The sequence below is a fragment of the Anser anser genome (assembly GCF_964211835.1).
Source record: "Anser anser genome assembly, chromosome: 6".
Taxonomy (NCBI): Eukaryota; Metazoa; Chordata; class Aves; order Anseriformes; family Anatidae; genus Anser; species Anser anser.
In genome coordinates this window covers 28771664-28793687 of record NC_139726.1, presented here as the reverse complement: position 1 = coordinate 28793687, position 22024 = coordinate 28771664, and the positions used below count along the sequence as shown (strand labels likewise).

Genomic DNA, 22024 nt, shown 5'->3' with positions numbered 1-22024 from the left:
GCCGCGCCGACAGCGGTCCCCCGGGGCCGCCGCCCGCCGCGCCGAGGTTAAACGCGGAGCCCAGCCCTGTACCGCAGGGGAAGGGCTGAGGCCTCTCGGCACAGGCGGCTCCGTCCTCTCCGCCGTGCCGGAGCAGCGGAAGGCACGATGGGCTTATTGCCTCAGAGCGGGGCCAGCGCCTCTGGCTGCCCCGGGGGCACCGCACGGCAGCACACCCCGACACATAGGCAGGCGTGTGGTCACAGGCGTTACCTGAATGCCTTCTGCTGCCCCAAAAATCCCCAGGCCCTGTGGTGGCCCCCCCATGTCTGGCATCCCAGGATGGGTGGGCGCATGCTCTGCTTCTGCAGGCCATCAGGTTTTGTCTGTTTGTTCCACCCCCCCCCTTTTTTTTTTAATCTGCTTTTTTGAAATCGCAGAAAACACCATGACAAATACTGTGCTCATCAGTGATGGGTTTCTCAGCGAGAAACCTCTCCCACTGGCAAAGGAGAGGTTCCTGTCTCCTTCTGCGAGATCCTTGCTCAGCCCTGGCAGGCAGACAGAGGAGCAAGGACTTGCTGAGAGGCAGCTTGGAGTACAACAGCAGTTGCTACTTATCACCTACACTTTCCAAAGCAATGTCTACAAGGTTTTGCTCTGCAGGAGAATGAGGAGGAGACTGTGAGCCAGGGAAAGCCAAGACCAGCATCAAGGCGTCTGTCTCCCACCACAGTGGCAGGCAAGGATTGATGCCATGCCACGGGGTCTGATCAGTCTGTGGTGGCAGGTACATGAGGTCTGTGTGGGTAGCAAGTGATGCACCAAGCCAGTGGGATGCAGCAGGGAGGAGCTGGCGACCTCCTCATGGGGACAAAGGATGTGGGCAGAGCGGGAGGAAGTTCCCAGCAAGGTGATGCTGCTTGGGGTAATGGCAAGTCCAGCGTAGACACATGCTCACAGCCAAGGATTCCCCCACATAAACATGCCAGGGAAGAATTAACGTTCATCAGGAGCAGAGAGTAACAACAGGAAGAGTTCAGTTGCCCTGCCATAGGCTGGGGAGCACTATTCCGGAGAACAGCAACAGCACTGACACCTCTGATCACCAGAACCAGCAACTTGTGGCAAGTGCTGACCAGAGACCACCTGCCAGCCAACTCTTGGTCGAGCCCCCAGGACAGGCTGGCCGCAACTGCTCAAGAGGCATCCTGCAAGGAAGGAGGAGAACCAGTTATCCATGCTAGTTCCAAATAGAACTAGTAAAAATAAAGGCAGTTGGTGAAAGAAAATAACAAGAAATGGTTAAAACCTTGAAACAGTCAGTCTGGAGAGCATTCAGTGACCCTGTGGTGACAGACTGTGATCAAACATACAGGCCTCTAAGGGATGCCTACCTGCAGCAGGATTAAACAGCAGCAGCAAGGAAAAATAAAATGTAGAAATAAAAAGACAACCTTTAAAAAGTGGACGTTGTGCCCAAATCAGGAAGTGTGAGAGATTAAAACTTCAAGCAGATGAAAACTGCAGTGATAGAGCTGCCTTCTCCAGCCCTGGCCCAATCCTGCTTGTGTCTCTTTTCCCCATCAGCATAAGATCACAGAATAGATCCATAGAATATCCCGAGTTGGAAGGGACCCACAAGGATCATCGAGTCCAACTCCTGGCTCCACAAAGGTCTACCCAAAAATTCAGACCATATGACTAAGAGCACAGCCCAAACGCTTCTTAAACTCCAACAGGCTGCGTGCCATGACTACTTCCCTGGGGAGCCTGTTCCAGTGTGCGACAACCCTCTCAGTGAAGAACCTCATCCTGATATCCATCCTGAACCTCCCCTATTGCAGCTTGACACCATTCCCTCAGGTCCTATCACTGGTCACTAAAGAGAACAGATCGGCGCCTGCCCCACGGCTCCCCCTCGTGAGGAAGCTGTAGACCAAGATGAGGTCCCCCCTCAGCCTCCTCTTTTCCAGGCAGAACAGACCAAGTGACCTCAGCCGCTCCTCATACATCTTCCCCTCTAGGCCCTTCACCATCTTCATAGCCCTCCTCTGTACACTCTCCAACAGTTTAATGTCCTTTTTGTGCTGTGGTGCCCAGAACTGCACACAGTACTCGAGGTGAGGCCGCACCAGCGCAGAGTAGAGCGGGACAATCCCTTCCCTCGACCGACTAGCAATGCCGTGCTTGATGCACCCCAGGATACAGTCGGCCCTCCTGGCTGCCAGGGCACACTGCTGGCTCATATTCAACTCCCTGTCAACCACAACCCCCAGATCCCTCTCTGCGGGGCAGCTCCCCAGCGTCTCATCACCCAGTCTGTACGTATAGCCAGGGTTGCCCCTTCCCAGGTGCAGGACCTGGCACTTGCTCTTGTTAAACTTCATGTGGTTGGTGATTGCCCAGCACTCCAATCTGTCCAGATCTCTCTGCAAGGCCTTTCCACCCTCAACAGAGTCAACAACTCCTCCAAGTTTAGTATCATCAGCAAATTTGCTCAAAACACCTTCTAGTCCTACATCCAAATCATTTATGAAAACACTGAAAAGAGCTGTCCCTAAAATGGAGCCCAGGGGGACCCCAATGGTGACTGGCCACCAGCCTGATGTAACCCTATTTACAACCCTTTGAGCTCTATCCATCAGCCAATTGTTCACCCATCAGTATGATGTTTTAATCTATCTGTATGCTGGATATTTTGTCCAGTAGGATCTTATGAGAAACTGTATCAAAAGCTTTACTGAAATCCAAAAAGATTACATCAACTGGCTTTCCTTGATCAACTAGATGGGTGATCTTATCATAAAAGGAAATTAAGTTTGTTAAACAGGACCTACCCCTTGTGAACCCATGTCGGCTGTGACCTGTGACTGCATTGTCCCCCAGCTGCATTTCAATAACTCATTAACTATGAGATTAACTATGGGTTGGCTAATGCACACAATAAATAGCCTGGATTAACGAGCTACCAGCACTGATGTGCCTGGGGCTGGGCGGGGGGAAGGGGGGAGGAGGTTAAGGTTCCTTGGGAAGTGTTGTGGACAATGCTTTACTGTGGATATCAACCGAGGCCAGGCTGCAAGAGAGCATGAGGAGCAGCCCAGCAGGATGGGGCAAACACCAGCAACTTCAGCTCTGTGCCGGACTCATCATGTGCCCACATCACTCATCATGTGCCCACATCTGGAGCTCCCCGCTGCCCTGGAAATCCTACACCCTTCACTTGACCCTTTGTCAGCAGGGCAGAAAGAGCTGGCAAAGCCAATGAAGGAATGGAAGAGAAAACAGCAGCCCAGTAAGGAGTTACACAGGATGCAAGGTCAAAGTAAGAATTACAACAGTTCCTCTCACTTGCCCACACTTCCTCTTCCAGATCCACAGCACAATCAGAAGCTCTGCCAGCTTTCCCAGCTCCATCCATGCCGTCCCACTGCACCAGCGAGGCTACAGCCATGCTGATGCTCCTGAATGTGGGGCATTGGAGCTATCTCTGGTGCCTGGCCATGAGGAAACTAGCCCAGAGCCCTGCAGTTGTCTTCCTTAATAAAAACATAACATGTAGAACATTTGTCAGAGCTCTGAAATTTGCTGCTGGCATCGTGATTCTGTACACTTGCTGCAGGAGCTTCAGGGAAAGTAAACCGAGCTCCATAACTGTAGGGCATGTATAGATGCCCCAAAATGCATCAGAGTCACTAAACATGACCTAGCTGGAACTGAGACGGCAGCGTGCTGCAGTATACTGCCACTATTCATAATGAGCACACCTTGTTCACACTTTATACCCGTTTTTGAAACCAGTCCTCACTAAAGCTGTGAAAGGCCAACAGATGCAACCCCTGCAGCTAAAACCTACAAAGCAGATAACAAGAGTCCCACATTAATTATCTAAAAAAATTACGACACCATGTATTTTTTCCTTTAGCACCCTGAAGAGGTTAAGAGATAGTTGCTTGGTGTCAGTTCCTCTCTGCTTAGGGAAATTCAGCTGTGGGTGTGCTGGGAGGAGTAACTGCAGCCCGTATGTCAAAATCTGAAGGCTGCTCAAAAAAACACGTCATAAACTGAGCTTTGCCATGGTGAGAGCAGCACTGGCATCCTCCTTCAAACAGGAAGGACCTGTCCAGCCCTGCCACACCAGCAGCTCACCAGTGAGGCAAAAAAAAACAGAGCCAGGCTGGGGCTGAAGGGGAGACCTCACTCCCCTGCTTCCCAAGCCAAGGGTACCAGCAGCTCCCCATGGGACCAGTTTTCCAGTTTCCCCAATACCAGCCTTGCTTGCCCACTGCACTGTTTCTGGAGATCTGTGCAAAACCAGAAGTGGGCATTTTTGGAAGGTCCCTTCATCAGGCGGGCTGGGGCATAGGGTCCAGGGGTGGGGCTCGGCCTTAACCGGGGTGCGCAGGGCAAGTTGGGTTTTGGGAAGGCACCCGCCCACAGCCACCGCTCTGACTTCCTCCTTTCTCCCCTAGCCAGCGACAAGGCAGAAGGAGGAAAGATCTGCACAGTGCAGAGCTCTGCACCAGCTGCTGCTCCCAGTCAGGCTAGAGAGCTTGAGGACCACCAGCCTCACTTCAGTCCCAGCAGAGGAGCCGAAGAGAGGGCTTGATGCGAGGCAAGTATTGCATTTTGGTTTCGTACACCTCCTATCTTGGGGGAGGCAGATGGGTGACAAAGCAGTTTTGTAGCCAAGGAGTTTTCAGTGAATTTGTTTCATAATTCTTAATCCAACCTCCTGTCAGGCAAGTGCTTGGGTGTGCTGCAGCTTGATGTACAGCCATGGGGCTCATCACTCCCTCTGGTCAAGCGCAGCCTTGCCAAAGGCAGACTTGCCTGGTCTCCAACACATCTGCTTTCGGAGGTAGGAGTGAGCCTGGAAGTACAGGTGGTTATTATGGGCAGGTGTCAGACCCACAACAGCTCCTTCCTCACCTGCCTGTGGGCCTGGAAAGCAGAAGGGAGTTGGTGCAGTACGGCATGCTCCTGCTCTGACCCGGGGTGATCCCATTACACCCTCCCAAATGACTGTCGGGGGCTGCACCAGCTCCTGTGTGGGAGCCACCCAGAGCAGCCCACGTCTCCCTGGTCACTCCTGTGTGGCTGCAGGACGTGATCGCTCAGATGGGGAGAGGGAGCCGGCATGTGATGGGATGGTGTGGCACAAGGATGACAGGAGGCTTGGTGCAGTGCCATTGCTGGCACACGGGCACAGAGGAACTTTCCCTGAGTGCAGGTCACACCTTGCACCTACGAACAACCTTGACTTTATTGTGAGTAGGGGTTGGTGCCAAAACAGTTGCAAATGGTCTGTCCCATCAGGGCTTGCTAAATGAGGATGCCTTTGCCAGGGAAGGTCAGGAAAAAGAGCTAGGAGAGGGGGTGAGATCCTTGATCTTCTCCTTCACCTCTCTCTGTATGCATCACATTCTGCAAATGGCCACTGAAAATGCATGGCAGAGGCAGGGAAAGCAGCAGAGGCTGCAGGTGAGCTTTCCCTGGGCAGAGCAAGTCCTTCGCCAAGTCTCAGATACACAGGCAGAAGCTTGCTCGCTAATGCAGCAAAGGGAAAATGTAGGGCATATGAAGTACACCCCACGTGTTATGGAGAGGCCAGACAGACCGTCACTGTTCAGTTTTGAATCAGACTAAAGCAGACAAACTTCCATTTTCGATGATTTTTAAAAGGCTGTCTCCCAGCCTCACAGGGAGATGAAAAGCAAACTCACAAACGTTCACAGAGATACTGCGCCATGCGGCTGACACGGGTGCTGGTACATAGCTGCTGAAAAGTATGAGAGTTATAAATGTTGCATTTTTCTACCACGGTTTTCACATCCTGCTTTACTTGGTGCTTTTACACTCTGCCGACCATTACTCATCCCAGGGCTATTTCAACTGCAAGTGACCTCAGTGGGCTAGTGATCATGATGCCTGACTTATTTTCTCAGAGAAGGACACATCGCTTGAAACATGAGACAGTAGAAGTCTTCCACATCTGCGGCCTCTCTCGTGTCTCTCAGCACAGCCCCTTGTGCCAGGATCAGAGGTGGCTGGGCAGGTGCCCCAGTCTGGGTCACCACAGGCAGGAGGCAAACCACTTCTCCATGCCACTGCCAAAGGGTGGGATGCTCGCCAGGAGGCTTGCAGTCAGAAAGCACCAAGGACACAAGAAACAGATTGTCTGTTCCTAAACAGCGTGTGGGTAAACATGTCCCTGGTTAGTCTAGGACAAGCGCAACAGGACATTGGCACTGGTGACAGCAGGAGGCTCTGATCAGTGATCCAGGCAGACCCTGAAAGGCTGTTTTATATATCCATATTTACCTATCTCTATATAAGCAATGATAGATAGATAGATAGGTAGATAGATAGATAGATAGGAGATAGATGATGAAGGCAGACCCTTCAAGGCTACTTTTATTTATATATATACACATACATACATAGAGATAGATGTGTGTGTGTGTATATATATATATATATATATATAAATAAAAGTAGCCGTGCAGGGTCTGCAAGGCTACTTTTGTATGTGTATATATACACATACATACATAGAGATAGATGTGTGTATATATATATATACACATATGCACACACATATTTTGCACGGAGGGGATGCATCTGTCTCAGCCAGAGATTAGCCCTGTGTATGTCTGTCTGCCGTGATGGAAACTATCCATCTTGCCCAAACTAAGCAAAAGAAGTGACATCTACCTCCCCACCTTGCTGCGCCCCACACCACTCATTATCACACGTGCATGGCAGCCTCACTGTCACAGGCAGATGGTGCAAATGTTCTAAGAGTCCTTCCAGGATACTGCACATGGGAGACCATCCTCCTATTTCACAAGAAAACGTAGACAATTAGCAAAGCAGCGACGAAGATTTGCAGACAAAGGACCGCAACACCCATCTCTGCTGTTGAACGCCTGTCTTATTTATAGCAATGAGACTGCAGCTAGCTTTGACACTTCCCCTTCAGCCCTATTTATAAATCCCAGCTTGCTACCCAGTGTTGCTCTCCAGCCTGCTCCATCCCAGCAGCACCCCAGCACCTGCCAGGTGCCCCATGAGGCTGCCTTGCTCAGGTTTGCTCCTGCCAACATGTGGGATAACAGCACCTGGGGCTGTCCTTGCGCATGTCCCCTGGGGCTGCCTTCACACTGCCTGTCTCGCAGAACCTGCCAAGCAGGATGAGCTGTGTGCATCCCTCTGCTTGCTGTAACTTTTGAAAGAGAGGGGAGAAACAAACCTGTCCCCAGCAAAGGACAGGCAGGAGCAATGCACGTGGGACCAGTCATGGCAATGCAAGTCCGGGACTGAGCCACATGGATGGCAAATGCAGATGGAGAACATGCTGCAGGGGCCTCTGCCTGCGGCCTCCTAACACAGTCAGACAGAAACCCTTCTCTGAGTGCTGTGAAGAGACAGACAAAAGCAGAAGCCCCATTTGTTCCCTTTGAAGGACACCCTACGTCACATACACACTCATCCACCCACATAGCAGTGAATAACTTCCCACCGCAGCAGAAGAAAAGGAAGCAATACACTTTCTGCTGCTGTTCTCCCCTTTACACCCCTGCTGTGGGGAAAGAAACAACTGTTAACGTTATAAAGGCATCCAAATCCAGTCCAGAAAATTAACCCTACAGTACAAAATTCATTAGCAAACAGAGCTGGGTTTACACTGAGGTTCCCAATCTATTTCTGCAGACTGGGAGGATTTTTTTAATCCCGTTGTAATTGGGGACCCACTCCCTTTTATGGGATGAACCTGTAAGTGTGAACCTACTAGTTCCAGCAAGACAAGCGCAAGATGCTCACAGAGCCTCAGTCCACAGCTGAGGCTTATACAAGCTCCCCCTACACCGGCTTAAATAAGTCACACACAATCAAAGGCTTTTTCTTCCACAAGAGGGAGAAAGCTGGCATTAGGAGTCATTCTAAGAGGCAGACGAGGCGCACCAGCTGTGAAACCCAGCTTGTGAGAACATGAAGAGTTTATCCTTCTGCACCTACCCCTGCAGAGCAACCTGACTGCAAGCATCACCATCCTGAGCTCACAAGGCCAAATCCTTTCTGACCCCACAACAAGGGAGGCCCCCAGGCTCTCTGTCTTTCTAAGGCAGCTCCCAGGGCCACTGTCCCCCTCAAATGCCCTCCTGCACCTCCCCCTCACAGCTGCCTCCCCAGACCTAAGCCACCTTTAGTAGTAGCAGGAAAAACATCTACAGCTCTTTGCTTTACCTTTAAAAATAGAGTTTAACAGAGAGAAGGACCAGCCTTGTGGCTTGTAGAAGCACTGGAGCCCAGTTAGACACATTTGGGTGTCAGTCGGGAGTGTTGCAGGAAATGAGGGTGGGAGAAGCTCTACCCTCCTGACAGCACCATAGCTATGGCGGGGGCACAGTCTGTCTCCGTTGTCCCAGTTTCTCCTCTTGCAACAAAGGCTTTGCAGAAATACAAGCTCATGCTTTTTTTTCACCCCTGGGCACCACCAGAGCGCACTGTGACCTTCTGAGCACTGGGCACACCTTGTCCCAGGTTACCTCACTGCACTCCCACCAGAACGAGGATCTCTGCCAGTAATAACTCTGCCTTTAACAGTGCAAGAAGGAGCAGGGAGATGAATATGTTTTCTTACAGACCTGGAGAGAGGCAGCTGTAGGTTACTGCAGGGCTGGGAAGACCCTTGACCTTTCATGACTTTAACAACTTTTACCTGTTACCTGCAAGCCCAAGAAGTGCTGACAGAATTTGGAGGTGACAAAAATGTGTTCTTTGGCCAGCTAAGCAATGTGCAAGTGGCAAGTGTGTTTCACGCCTGTGGTCTGGTGGAGACCAGGCCATCACGTGGGCTCAGTTCATACCTTACCATGACATTTAAAGCAGCTAAAAATGAGTTGATCCATTAGGAACTAGAAAAATAATAGATGTGGGAATGTTTGAGAAATGCTTACACGGCCCAGGCACTCTTCGCCCCTGGCTTGTTACCTGTGGAACGTCCACAGAGACACAAGGGGCACAGTCACAGGCAAGGATGGGGCTGCAGCGTGCATGTTTGCTTGACAAAATGGCACAGCAGAATAGAGTCCTGTGCTGTGTCACCACAGGGGTTTGACCTGGTATGTGCAGGTGTGAGGTGACACTGCTGTTGGAGTGCTGCTGGGGAGGTTGGCTCCAACATGGGTCTCCCAAGGCTGCAGATCTTCACATCCAGATGACTTCCACTATAAGCCATGGCGGCAGCCAGCCGTTGCAATCCAGTCACATCTCTGAGTCCATAGGACAGCTAGGCACCAAACCTCGCTGTGCAGTTGTCACAGAATGACACCCATCTATCTCCCTCAGCAGCCTCATAGAGCTAATAGGGTGCATCTGGTCTTTCTGTGCCCAGGAGAAGACCAGACCTTTATTCAAGGCTGACCAGTGTCATCCTTGACTTCTCTGGTGCCCTACAGCACCTGAGGAGCTAAACAGAGACATTCCCACGCTTCAGCAGCAGATCTGAGCAGCCGTATTTACCAGTCTGGCCTCAGCACCTTTTGAAAGTTTATCTCGCCTCTCGTTTCCTTTTCACTCAGAGCTGCTTAGTTTGGCAGGTTCACAGGAGAAGCTGATGGCGCTTTACAGCACTTGCAGGAACCAGGGAGGGGCTATTTGGTTGCTCAGGGCAGTGTAAGAGCTATTACAAAACCAATGAACTGTCTTTCTGATGCTGTGTCTAATACTGTAAAAAAGGGAAATGTTTATTGTTTCTCTGTGCTTTTTTTTTCCCCTTTTCCTTTTTTAACAAATTTCTCTTTTCTCATTCACCCGAATATGTCCATGTTGTAAGGCCACAACTCTGTTGGGTTTTGCTCTAGGGCTGTGCTGGGAGAAAGCTGTTACGAGAAACAATGGTGATGATGACCATGACTTTATCAACAGCATGGTAAAACCACTGCTCCTGGTGCAGTCCAGAGTGGCCACACTAAGAAGCATGCAGGCTCATGTCAACTTACTCCGGCCCTGCTTCAGCACACTGCAAGTGGGTGGTGGCAGCACACCTCCACTGTGTCCTCCACAGCAGCCCAGGGTGCTGCATGCTCGTTGCTTACCAGCTCACATTTCTGCTGATTCCTGAGAACAATTTTAGCCACTGGATGGTTAGCATTAGTTTCTGGAATCAGGAGGTGTACTTTGGAACAAGAAACAAGTAGTGTGAGCAGCTAGAACAATTTGCACCTGGAAAACAAATTTGAGAACAAGGATTTCAATCATGCTGTGAACTGCTGGTGTTACAGCACAAGTTGTGCCTTGAGGACAGCAGGCACCTGGGGGCTTGCAGGAGCCCTGGACGATGTGCTGGGTGTCCTTCCCTGCACACTGGTCAGAGATGTGCAATCTCTGTGCACAGAGATGTGCAAAACCTCCACCCATGGTGTCACCCCCCAGCCCCCTCCCTGCTGCTCTAGAACAGTATGGATCTGATGCCAGCATCCTGCCCTTCCTCTTCATCCTGCACACTTGCACAAGAGCTAGTTCAGTGGTTGCCACACTGGCAGACTGGACCCCACCAGGCAGCTGGAGTGAGTCTCTCACTTCCCTTCAGTGGCCTCGCCCAGGAGATGGGACATGGCCCCCATGGGCGTGTGACCCATCCTGTACAACACGTGTGCCACAGGGCTCACAGGCGTGCGGGTGGGAAGGTGCCACCAGCCTCTCTCATCCAGCATGGATGAAAAACGCGAGCCAGGGAAGGAAACGCTGTGTAAAGTTTCTCAGTCTCTCTTCGAAATAGCATCAGTTTCTCCCTGTGGAGAAGGAGAAGCATTTGCTCTTTCCCTCCCGCTCTCCCCTCATCAGAGCTGCCTGGTCCCTAGTCCTAGCAGGGTGGTGCCTGCTGTGGGAGCCTTTCTGCGGCGTAAGAGAGCATTTTTCTGTTATTTTGGCCAGTTGGACTAGTTCAGCTCATTTAAAGTTAAAGCCGGCAATAATGAGAAATGGGGTTAGAAGTTTTCTTTTCCAGCACTTATCCCAAAATTGTATTTAAGGTTTGTACTGCTTGTTGGAAACCCTCAGCAGGAAAACTTATATTAATTCACTACATGAAATATTTAATTTCCTTGATGTATTAGTTAAATGTATAGAAAGTACCAACAGACTTCTTTTCTGTGCTGTTAGTTAATTCATCAAAAGGCTTCTTTTGTTTATTTTATCTCCAATTTCCATCCAAATGTAGCTTAACACAGAAGCTGAAAACTTCACATCTAGTAAAATGTAGTGCTTGAGATTTTCCAGTATTGCATATATGTGTAAACACAGATGTAAAAGAGGCTGGATAAATACCACCTCAAGCTATGTAGCAGTTTAGCTGAATGCGTACTGACACAGTGCAAGTTCCCGCCCTGCTGACTTTTGCATTTAGTCAAAAAGATGTATTTAATTGCTGACCGACTCATTTTTCTAAGAGCATGTGAGCTCTCATAGAGGGCACTCTCTCAGGACCTACTCTGCAGTGGGAAAGAGACATCCACCTGGTGCCACCATCCTTTGCAGCCACTTTCTATTGGGTTTGACGTCTCCCTTCCCTGTGGCTGCTGCGTGCCAGGCTGTCACAGGGGTGCCTTTTGTCTTGCAGAAAATGACACGTGACTGCTGCTTCTGGCTTCCAGCTGTGACCTGGGTGCTGCTGCTGGTGACAATGGGTGAGTCCCACCTGCCCTTCCTCCCTGCCTTATCCTGGCACCTAACATGGGCAATGAGACAGTGCTGGAGGCAACTGGAGGCAGGCACCGACACGGCACTAAACATGGCGCTGAGAGCCATGCAAGGGTCAGCCCTGCCTTTCCCAGGATCCGGTGTTAACTCAAGCCCACCCGGCCACGGGACAGCAAGGCAGGGCCTCCAGCGTAGGTCTTCTAGGCTAAGTGGGCTCAAGGCGGTTGGAGAGTGTGGGTGCCCACTGCTGGGATTCTGAGCACCCCACAGCTGCTGCTGGGGCAGACTGGCTTCTCCTGGGTGTCCCACCATATCAGACTCATCTTCTCCCTGTTTCAGCCTTCACCATGGAGTGCCCCAAGATCAAGGTGGGGACATGCAAGGACTGCATCCAATCTGGCCCTGGATGTGCCTGGTGCAAGAAGCCGGTAGGTCCATGTAGCCCCCCGTACTGTCAGTGAACGGAGAGCCACCCTGCGTGCTGTACTAGTGCGGGCCTACTCCGTGGCGGAGCAGGTGGACAGCATCCTGGGAGAGTTTCATGCCCTACCTGCTCGATGAGGTCAGGAGGGCTTCAGCCTTCCTTTCTCCACCAATATCCCAGAGACCCAGCAGACATGGTTCGGGAGCTGGGTAGTGTGGTAGTGTGCCTACTTATCTCACACTCCTCTGATTTTTCCTGTTGATGTTGCAACACACAGAATTTCACCAAAGCTGGTGAGCCGGACTCCATCCGCTGCGACACCAGAGAGCAACTGCAGCAGAAGGGATGCCCACAGAGCGAGATTGAGTTTCCAGTCAGTGAAATTAAAAGGACACAGGACAATGCATTGAGCAATGATATACAGCTGACTCCCCAGGAGGTGCACCTGAAGCTGAGGATAGGTATGGCTTCTGCAGTGTTGGTAATAATCTTCTGCTCACTTCCAGGCTCAGCTGGGTAGCAACTAGAGCTCGCCAGCATTTGTTACACATGCTTTTTGCCCGCACATCCTGCTTCAAAACTGAATGGGCTGTTGGCAAGAGATCGCTCCTGCAGGGAAACTGAGGGCCCTCCTGGATAGAAGGGAATTACAGAAGCTGAGGAGTCCCAGAGGAAAAGCCCCAGTGAAGATGTGAAGATAGGTGACAGCTCAGAGAGGGCAAGGATGGAGCGTGTAGCTATGCTGAGGCATGTTGTAGGTCACGTTTCCTCCACATTTCCTCCCAAAGAGAGAAGGATCCCAGCACGGGGTGGGTGATGAGGCAAGATATGACCCTGCACAGAACAGCTGCTGATCCTGCTGTCCCCGTCCCACAGGGCAGCCCGCTGTATTTGATGTGAAGTTTCGCCGTGCCTTGGGGTACCCCATTGATCTCTACTACCTCATGGACCTCTCCTACTCTATGCTGGATGACTTAGAGAAGGTGAAGAAGCTGGGAGGTGAACTGCTCAGAGCACTGGAGAGTACCACACCCTCTCGACGCATAGGTGAGCCTGTCTGGCACAGGGCCCCCACACAGCTGTTTGCTACTGGGAAGAGGTAGAGGGCAGAGCAGAATGCGGGATGCAGGAAGTGTGAGCCATTCTCTGCCAAGCTGGAGAGCATGCCAGGGCAAGGGATGTGTATGCATACTTTGCACCCCACGTGGGAGCCAGGAGGTTGTCCATGCCCAGTGCCATGGGGACAACCGCTAGCCCCTACCTGCTTTTGCCCCTAATACTGTGGTCCTGGGCACCCTAGGTTTTGGCTCCTTCGTGGACAAGACAGTTCTGCCCTTCGTCAACACACACCCTGAGAAGCTGCAGAACCCTTGCCCCAACAAGGACAAGCAGTGCCAGCCTCCCTTCGCCTTCAAGCACATCCTCTCACTGACTGACAATGCTAAGAAGTTTGAGAGCGAAGTGGGGAAGCAGTTCATCTCGGGGAACCTGGATGCCCCAGAGGGGGGGCTGGATGCCATGATGCAGGCAGCAGTGTGTGGGGTGAGTCCCTAATGGGCTAGCCCCATGTCCTCCCTGCTCGCTGCAGCTGTGGGCAGGTGTGAGGTCTGCTGCCTCTCCTTACGGCTCCTTCATCAAGAGCTGGCTCTGCCCCTCTCCAGGCAGGCTGCAGATACACATCGCGTAATTTCAGGCCTGCAGTCCATGTGAAAGTACTAACTTGGCAGCCGGGCAGGTTATGCCCAGGCTGGGTACAAGAGAGCATTTCAATCCAGAGCCTCCTGAATCTGATCCCCGTAATCCTCCTCCATACCCTCCACCCCTTGCCATGGCTGATGTGTCCCATTCTTTGGCAACGGCAGTGCCATGCTGAGGCACCACGGCCCCAGCCCTGCTCAGGGCCAGGTCTCAGTGCTGTCCATGCCACTTGCAGGACTTGATTGGCTGGCGCAATGTGACCCGCTTACTGGTGTACGCTACCGATGACGGCTTCCACTTTGCTGGTGATGGCAAGCTCGGGGCCATTCTGACCCCCAACGACGGCCAGTGCCACTTGGAGGACAACATGTATAAAAAGAGCAATGAGTTTGTAAGTACTCCAGGCTGTGTTCCCGGGTTTGCTCAGTGGCTCCGCACCCTCAGCCCATGGGGGCAGCTCCTGTTACCTCTGCAGTGGAAGCTGGCAGCCCCTGCGGGGCCCCAGGAGCCTGCCCCAGTGTGGCAGGGTGATGGATACGGTGCACCCTGGGAGCAGAGGCAATTCTGCCTTGGGTGCCCCAGCTCATGCCTCTGTTTCACCACTCGGCATCAGGCAATGAATTGCTGTTTGGGGTGCTCTGTGTGACCTTCCTCACAGCAACTGTATCAGCAAAAGCCAGGCACTGACCTCCGAGGTGGCATGGAGGTAACCGGAGGCATCACCATTCAGGTGGCACTCTCCCTGTGTTTTACCCCAACTTCATTCCCACAAGCAGAAAAGAATGTCACTTAAAAGCATATCGCTGAGACCACAAGATCGTCGTAACCTAAAAACTGAAGAGAGCTGCGCCTGAGCCTAGGCTCCCTTGTGGTCACACTGCCACAAGCTGCTGGTGGTGCTGGGACCGGACGGCGGCTGCACAACCCTGGTGGCCCACCTGCCTACTGGTGGGGGAGGTCATGCTCAGTGCAGCCCCCTCTCCTCACACAGGACTACCCCTCCGTTGGCCAGCTGGTCCAGAAACTTGCCGAAAACAACATTCAGCCCATTTTTGCTGTCACGAGTAAGATGGTAGACGTTTACAAAGTAAGTAGACTTCAGTTGGTTCAGGTGCTTCCTGCCCTTCCCTGTGAGGACAGATGTGCATCCGTCCTCCTGCTATTGCTGTTGTATGGGGGAAACTGCTCACTCCTTTGCTCTCCATTGGCAGAAGCTCAGTGAAATGATCCCGAAGTCAGCAGTGGGGGAGCTGAATGAGGACTCCAGCAACATAATTGAACTCATTCAGGTGGCCTACAATGTAAGTGACGGATGAGGATGTATTTTACCTATCTGGCAGGACTTAAGCAAGGAAAAGCTCCCATCGTGTATCCTCATCAACAGAGAGCTGGTGGAACTGGGGTTTAGGGGATGGGACATACTAAGCCACTCTGCCCATGGCAAGCAAGAAGCTTTCACCTCTCTGATGCCATTGACTGCCATTCCCACCCCACTGCAGGAGCTGAGACTCTGGCCTGGAGTGCTCCCTGCCTTTGTCCCCTGGGCTGGCGGAAGCAAGCCCCCATCCTCTTGCTTCCATCTCTTCTTGGGCTGACTGCACTCTCTCCACCATTTCCTCACAGAACCTCTCTTCACGGATCATCCTGGACCACTCCACCCTGCCAGATGTCCTGGATGTCAAATATGACTCCATGTGCAATACAAAGAAGGTAGTCTCGGATGAAGCAAGAGGGCAGTGTGACAACGTAAAGATCAATGATGAGGTATGTTCTCCTGTATTAGGAACGCCATGCAGCTCACAAGTTCCTGCTGCCTTTCCTGTCTAACTGCAGGAACCCAGCCTGTTGTTCCAGAGTTTTCGTTCTCATGAATTTAAGGTCCAAAGTGTCTGAAATACAGTGGGAGAGGGGTGGATCCTCCATTGTGCTGGATGTGTGTGTGTGTGCTCAGCCTAGGGCTGATACCACCCTCTTATTACTGAAGCTATCTGATGGTCTCCAGCCCTTCCCTTCCCTTCCCTTTCTCACTCCGCACCTTCTAGGTGACCTTCAAAGTGAAGGTCACGGCAAAGGAGTGTATCAAAAGCCAGTCCTTCACCATCCGGCCGCTGGGCTTCACAGACACGCTCACCGTCCACCTAGACAGCAACTGTGACTGCAACTGCAGAGAGCAGCCTGACCAAACTGCCTGCAGTGGAAAAGGCAACATCATCTGTGGGATCTGCAGGTGAGTGCTGTTCCACCCAAAATATTATTTCAAATGTGGCCAGAACTGGGGAGCTGCTAGGAGAGGGCTGTTGGGCCAAGCCGAGGGCAGCTGTGTGCTGTGCTTGGTTCCTCACAGCAACTTTTTGCCTGCAGGATGTGGGGCCTGGTGAGGGCTCAGCAGAGAGATTTACACTGGGCAGTCAGTCATGGGCTTGCCCTGAAGCTTTGAACCAATTTTCTTATTTGGAGCAGCAGTTAAAGCTCGTGGTGACAAGGGACACAGTGAGGTCTCTTCTGTTTGTGGAGTCTCTGCTGCTTTCCAAAGGGCATCCATGCATCCGCCCAACCAAACATCCAACCACCCTTCTATCTATGCAACTATCCACACATCCAACCATCTACCAGCCCATCTGTCAAGCAGATGCAACTTTCTGTAGAAAGCTCTTTAAAATCTCACTTCTGAGCTGCAGTTCATGTATATCTTTAAGCATAATTGTTGCTTTATGGCCCTTCAGTGAGTGGGAGAGGAAAAGACTGGGTTTCCTCAGGAAACACTCAGATCTCCTTGCAAGGGTTTGGAAATTATAAATATAATAATGATTTCCGGGCAACCGTTTGGTGTTGTAAATATAACCAGCACAGAGAGCAGCATTTTTGAGGTCTGCCACTGACGTGCTGCCCAGAATTAGCACCAACACGTGGTGGTGCGGACGCCTGGTGACATGTTTGTTTCCGGTGAGGCTGTCCCAGATTTGCTCCACTTTGGCTGAGGTCTGAGCCCAGCCCTGCACATGCTCTGCAGCATTTCTTGCAGCTGATGACCCAGACTTGCTCCTCTCCTCTCACGGCAGCTGCAATTCAGGCTACACGGGGAAGAACTGCGAGTGCGAAACCAAGGGCAAGACCAGCAAAGAGCTGGAGGGCAGCTGCCGGAAGGACAACAGCTCAGTCATCTGCTCAGGACTAGGGGACTGCGTGTGCGGGCAGTGCGTCTGCCACACCAGCGACGTGCCCAACAAGCAGATCTATGGCACCTTCTGCGAGTGTGACAACATGAATTGCGAGTTCCACAACGGCTCCCTGTGTGGCGGCACAGGTGAGCAGCTGGGCTGCCTGAGCGTGGGCAGAGGGAGGGTCATCTCGGTGCCTGAGCTGCACAAGCACATTTTCATGCTGCCCTCACAAAACCCCTCCTGGAAAGGCAGCCCCAGTCCCAGCGCAGTGGCTTCTTCCAAGCAAGGATGTGGCCAGAGCTGGCAGAAAGTGACCAGCTCCCACTTTTCACTCTTCCCCCATACCCATCCTCTGTGTACCAGGGAAGATACCTCTGGATAACGTGTGGGTAGACAAGCTGCATTGTCAGGGCAGCTCCCTGCAGCCCCCTCCTCTGTAGGCAGCCCTGAGCCTTGCAGGACCATGAACAGAGAGGTTTCCCCCCACAGAGCGCGGGCACTGCGACTGTGGCAAGTGCAGGTGCACGTCTGACTACCAGGGCAGCGCCTGCCAGTGCAAGAAGTCGACAGAAGGCTGTTTGAACATCCGGGGGAAGGAGTGCAGCCTCCGTGGCTCCTGCCACTGCAACCGCTGCCAGTGCCGGGGGGGCTATCAGCCCCCATTCTGTGAGGAGTGCCCCGGCTGCCCCTCGCCCTGCAGCAAATACGTGTGAGTGATGGGGCTTCGTGGTGGGGCAGGTGTGGGGACGGCCACTGCTGGGCTGAGGGGCTCTGCCACTGCTGTGCAGATAAGTCACAGCTACCTGTGTTGCAGCTCCTGCGTGGAGTGCAGGGCCTTCCAGAGTGGGCCACTGGAGAAGAACTGCTCTGAGGCCTGCAGCAACATCCAGTATGTTGAAGGGTCACAGGCAGGGAGCCGGCAGTGCAGGGAGAAGGACTCCAAGAACTGCTGGATCTCCTTCCGCATGTCCCAGGATGATGGAGAGGAGATGTACACTGTCACTGTTGACCCTAAGAAAGGTACCCCCGCCCCAGTCCTTGTGCCCCTGCCCTACCAGCTCTCCCAGGGGCTGCAGATGAATTGTCCATGTTTGCTCTACAGAGTGCCCGGAGCCTCCCAACATCGCGCTGATTGTAGGTGGGACCATTGCCGGTGTGGCTCTCATCGGCCTGGTGCTCCTGCTGATCTGGCGGCTCTTGACAGAGCTGTTTGACCGCCGGGAATACCGCAGGTTCGAGAAGGAGAAGTCCAAGGCCAAGTGGAACGAGGTAAGAGAATCTGTCTGCAGAAGTGGGGCACACTGGGCCTTGGGACACCCACATGCAGGGAGCATGCAGGGAAGATGGGCACGGAAGGGACATCTTTTGCAGAGGCAGCCATGGCTGGCAGTGCCCGGAGTGTTGCAGACCTGGATCTTCCCACTGCTTGACCTTGGGGCTGCCAGTGCTGTCTGCATCATTCAAAGTCAGGGAGGGGTGGGTAACACACTGCTGAAAATCCAGTACTGTACAACACTGAGCAACTTTCACCTTTTTCCCTCCAGGCTGATAATCCCCTATTCAAGAGTGCCACCACCACCGTTGTGAACCCCAGATTCGATGGGCAATGAAGTGGAGCAACACCTGTCAGCACTGGGCCTCACCATTAAATAAGGAAATGCCAAGCTAAGGAAATCTCAAACTAAGGCTCCCACCTCTTCTTTATTCTGCTGGTTTGTTCCCTTCTTCCAAGAGGCCACCAGCACATCACGTGCTGACTGAGGGTCTGCATGGCACCTGTCTCTCTGCATGGCGCTCGCTGGTTGTGTTTTGGGAGGAGAGAACAGCAGCAGCTTTGCCATGGACAGAGCTGCAGAGCATGTCTCACCAGCAGGGAAATACTATAGCTCCCATATCAGTTACCGTCTGTCTCAGCTAACTTTGCCTTGTGGCATGACCTTCAGACATCAAGTTCCAAAAACAGCGTAGTGCACATAGTGCTTCCAGCCGTGGTTTCAAAACTGCTATTTCCTTTCTGCTCTGGCAGGCTCCGCTCCGAGGCTCCTCCATGCCCAGCCTTCCCCTGCTTCACTGCTCTCCACTGTTGCATTTGCAGCTTGTTTCTAAAGTACTCACTTCTGAGAAGGATGTGGAGGGCCCCCAGGCTGGGGGTCTGCTCTGGATGTTGCTGTACCTGGAGGTGATGGGCAGCAAAGGGAACGTGCACTGATTTTTTTCCTAAATCATCAGCTGCTCCTCAATGTCGATCCCTTCTCAGAGCTACCGCGGGCTCCTCCACATTTCTACCTGGGCTCCTGCAAGCTTGGCTTACCTCCAGCAGGCCTTGAGACTGCTGCATGACAAGGAAGCAAAGGAGCAGCAATCTGAACCATAGAACATCAGCACCAGAGGTAATGAACATGTGAAACATCGCCTGCAGCTCAGACCTCAGCAACAGCTTCTTCTACCATCTTCCAGGTCTAGATCTACATCAGATATGCTCAGGACCAGGAATGCAAAAGACCTGGCATTACACAGAGCATCTCCAGCTCAGTGCTTTTTCAAATTCTGCACAGCAGCTAGTTCCTCTTATGCCATCACCATTATTTTGAAATATGTGTACAGTTTGTATTTGCTTCAAGTTTGGGAATAATTTGCATATAGCTGTATTATGTCAAATCTCTGTTTGCCCTATGAATATGTTTAAAGTTAATAAAAATTAATATATAAATACATCTGTCCTACTAAGAATCAGGTGCTAGGGCAGCAGCTGAAGCACTTATCAAAAAAACTTCAGCCAAGTCCCATCACAGATGCCAGCATCTCCCACAGATGAAGTGCTTGGGGAAGATGCTGGCTAGAGAAACACGCTGTCTTTATGCTGATTTGGCAGCTATGTCCTGAAAGGTGCTCCCTTGCAAGTCCAAAACAGCTTACAAAATAATGCAAACCAATTCTTGTCCCTGCCTATGAGCAGCTACACATAAACCACCTTAAACAAGAGTGGCTGTACAATATCAGATGGAAGGTTAATTTGGGGCATTTAGCTGTTCTCCAGCAATGACTGTCAAGGTCTGTGGCAGAGTAAGAAGGAAGGCACATCTGATACTTCCCCCAGACTTTCCCAGTTTGCAGCTATTTTTGGTTCAAGGACCCTGATTCAGTGCAGCTCTCATGCACCCCACACCTGGCTGTGTGAAGACTCCAGAGGCACCGCTCTGGGTCTTTGATGCAATGCCCATTGCCAAGTACCCAGACAGAGGCTTTTATTACTTGAACATGAAGAGAGAATCTCCCTTATCAGTAGTTGCAGGTCTTACTGCTGGCATAGGCTGTGCAGTACAAGCACAAATGTGAACAAGTTTAGTGGAACAGATAGAGAAATTCGATGGGGGATGCAAGCACAGAGATCCAGACCTTTTCAAAAAGAAATATGACCAGTTATTGCATTAGACAGAAGTATATCCTAGGGTATGTACAAAAGCCAAGAGGAAAAACAGTGAGCTAAGAGGGTCCTTCATGCCCCTTGGTCTTGCTTTAGCCCAAAGACTTGGTGGTGGAGCCTGTGGAGACCTGCCTGCAACAGTCATAAGTATTTCACAGGCAGGTGTGAAGTGGCCCTTCCTCCAGACTTCAAGCAGTGACACAGAACATCCTTTCTTAAGGTTTATTTCTATCAAAAATAAATTAGCTGTATTTTCCTTGACTTGGCGAAAGAAAGCTAGCTGATTTTCAACCAAGAACCTTCCAAACACTGTTTCAAAATCACAAATTAGCTCACGTTCCCAAGTTCACCTGAAATATAGCACATCTAAGCAGGGCACACCTTTTGAGCACACTGGCCAGTGCACACACACGGAAGCTGAGACAATGCTGTTTTCAATGTCTTGGTGACTGCTGCTTGTGAGGGGCACAGGAGGTAAGGAAGCCAGGATGGAGGCACTTACCCACATAGCACACAGACAGCAGTGGAGTTAAAAGAAATGTGTCTCGATGGAAAAGCAATAAAGAAAAAGGGTTGCAAATTTTAAATAGCATTTTCAAATGCAAGAATTGCAGGCCAAATACATGTGTATTTTCAGTACTTAAAGGAGGCTTACAGAAAAGATGGATAACAACTTTTTGCTCAATCAGATAATGACAGGACAAAGAGGAATGGTTTTAAACTAAAAGAGGGGAGATTTAGATTAGAGATTAGGAGGTAATTCTTCACTCAGAGGTGAGTGGTAAGGCACTGGAACAAGTTGCCCAGAGAGGCTGTGGATGCCCCATCCCTGGAGGTGTTCATGACCAGGTTGGATGAGGCCCTGGGCAACCTGGTCTAGTGGGTGGTGTCCCTGCCCTTGGCAGGGGGGTTGGAACTAGATGATCTTTAAGGTCCCTTCCAACCCAAGCCATTCTATGATTCTATGATCTATTTTTCAAACTGTGGGGTAGCTTTTGGATTATTTATGTGAAAATACCAGCAATATGACAGGGATATGTTTCTTTCACAGACACGGATTACTAAGGTGTTTCAGAAGGAGAAATGTGACTCTGAGTGCAGAGTGCCTCAAAATGGGTGCTGCATGAGCCTGCTCAGCTCTAGAGCCATGGGTGCAATAGGCAGCCTCATGCCTGCAAGCAAAGCCTTCTAAGTATGAAGCTGAGATACCTGGAGATATCTCTCATCCAACTGGAAAAGGATGGAGGGGAGGATAAAAGGTGGGGAAAGACCAGATTTTGGTAAGAGTTGACTTCTGAGCCAGCAGTATTGGGACAGTCCCAGTATGGACTGAGACACCCTGACAAATTCAAGTGTCTGGCTGGCTGGGAGGGTGTGTGCTCCCCACACTACTGCACACAAAACCCATGCCCAGACAGTGACATGCAGCATTGCTCAAGAGGCAATGCTACTGAGATTAGGCAGAGAGACATATGAGCCCTTGCAGAGGCTCTGTAGGCTCTCTGTAACCCAGTGAGTTCCTCTGACGTGGGGAGAGGAAGAGGGACCACTGCTTCCCTTGGGGAGCAGCAGACAGAAGGGCTGCAGGAGTTGCCAGGCTACATCCCAAGAAAAAAAAATAATACATCA

At 51.5% G+C, this 22024-nt stretch overlaps 1 protein-coding gene across 2 annotated transcripts; it reads left to right on the top strand.

The window, feature by feature from the left end:
* The first annotated feature begins 4457 nt into the window (after positions 1-4457).
* ITGB2 (integrin subunit beta 2) lies at positions 4458-19681 on the top strand. 2 transcript variants are annotated; one of them, XM_083840918.1, is made up of 16 exons: positions 4458-4597; positions 11609-11675; positions 12028-12116; positions 12390-12573; positions 12989-13159; positions 13413-13654; positions 14046-14201; positions 14802-14897; positions 15022-15111; positions 15434-15574; positions 15853-16037; positions 16870-17114; positions 17461-17680; positions 17786-17991; positions 18074-18240; positions 18516-19681. In XM_083840918.1, the coding sequence occupies exons 2-16, from the start codon at positions 11612-11614 to the stop codon at positions 18579-18581; spliced, it is 2322 nt and encodes a 773-aa protein (XP_083697044.1). In that variant the 5' UTR covers positions 4458-4597; positions 11609-11611; the 3' UTR covers positions 18582-19681. The 2 variants fall into 2 exon arrangements, with proteins under 2 accessions (XP_083697044.1, XP_083697045.1); XM_083840919.1 differs by having other exon boundaries at positions 4459-4597; positions 11579-11675.
* The last annotated feature ends 2343 nt before the right edge of the window (positions 19682-22024 follow it).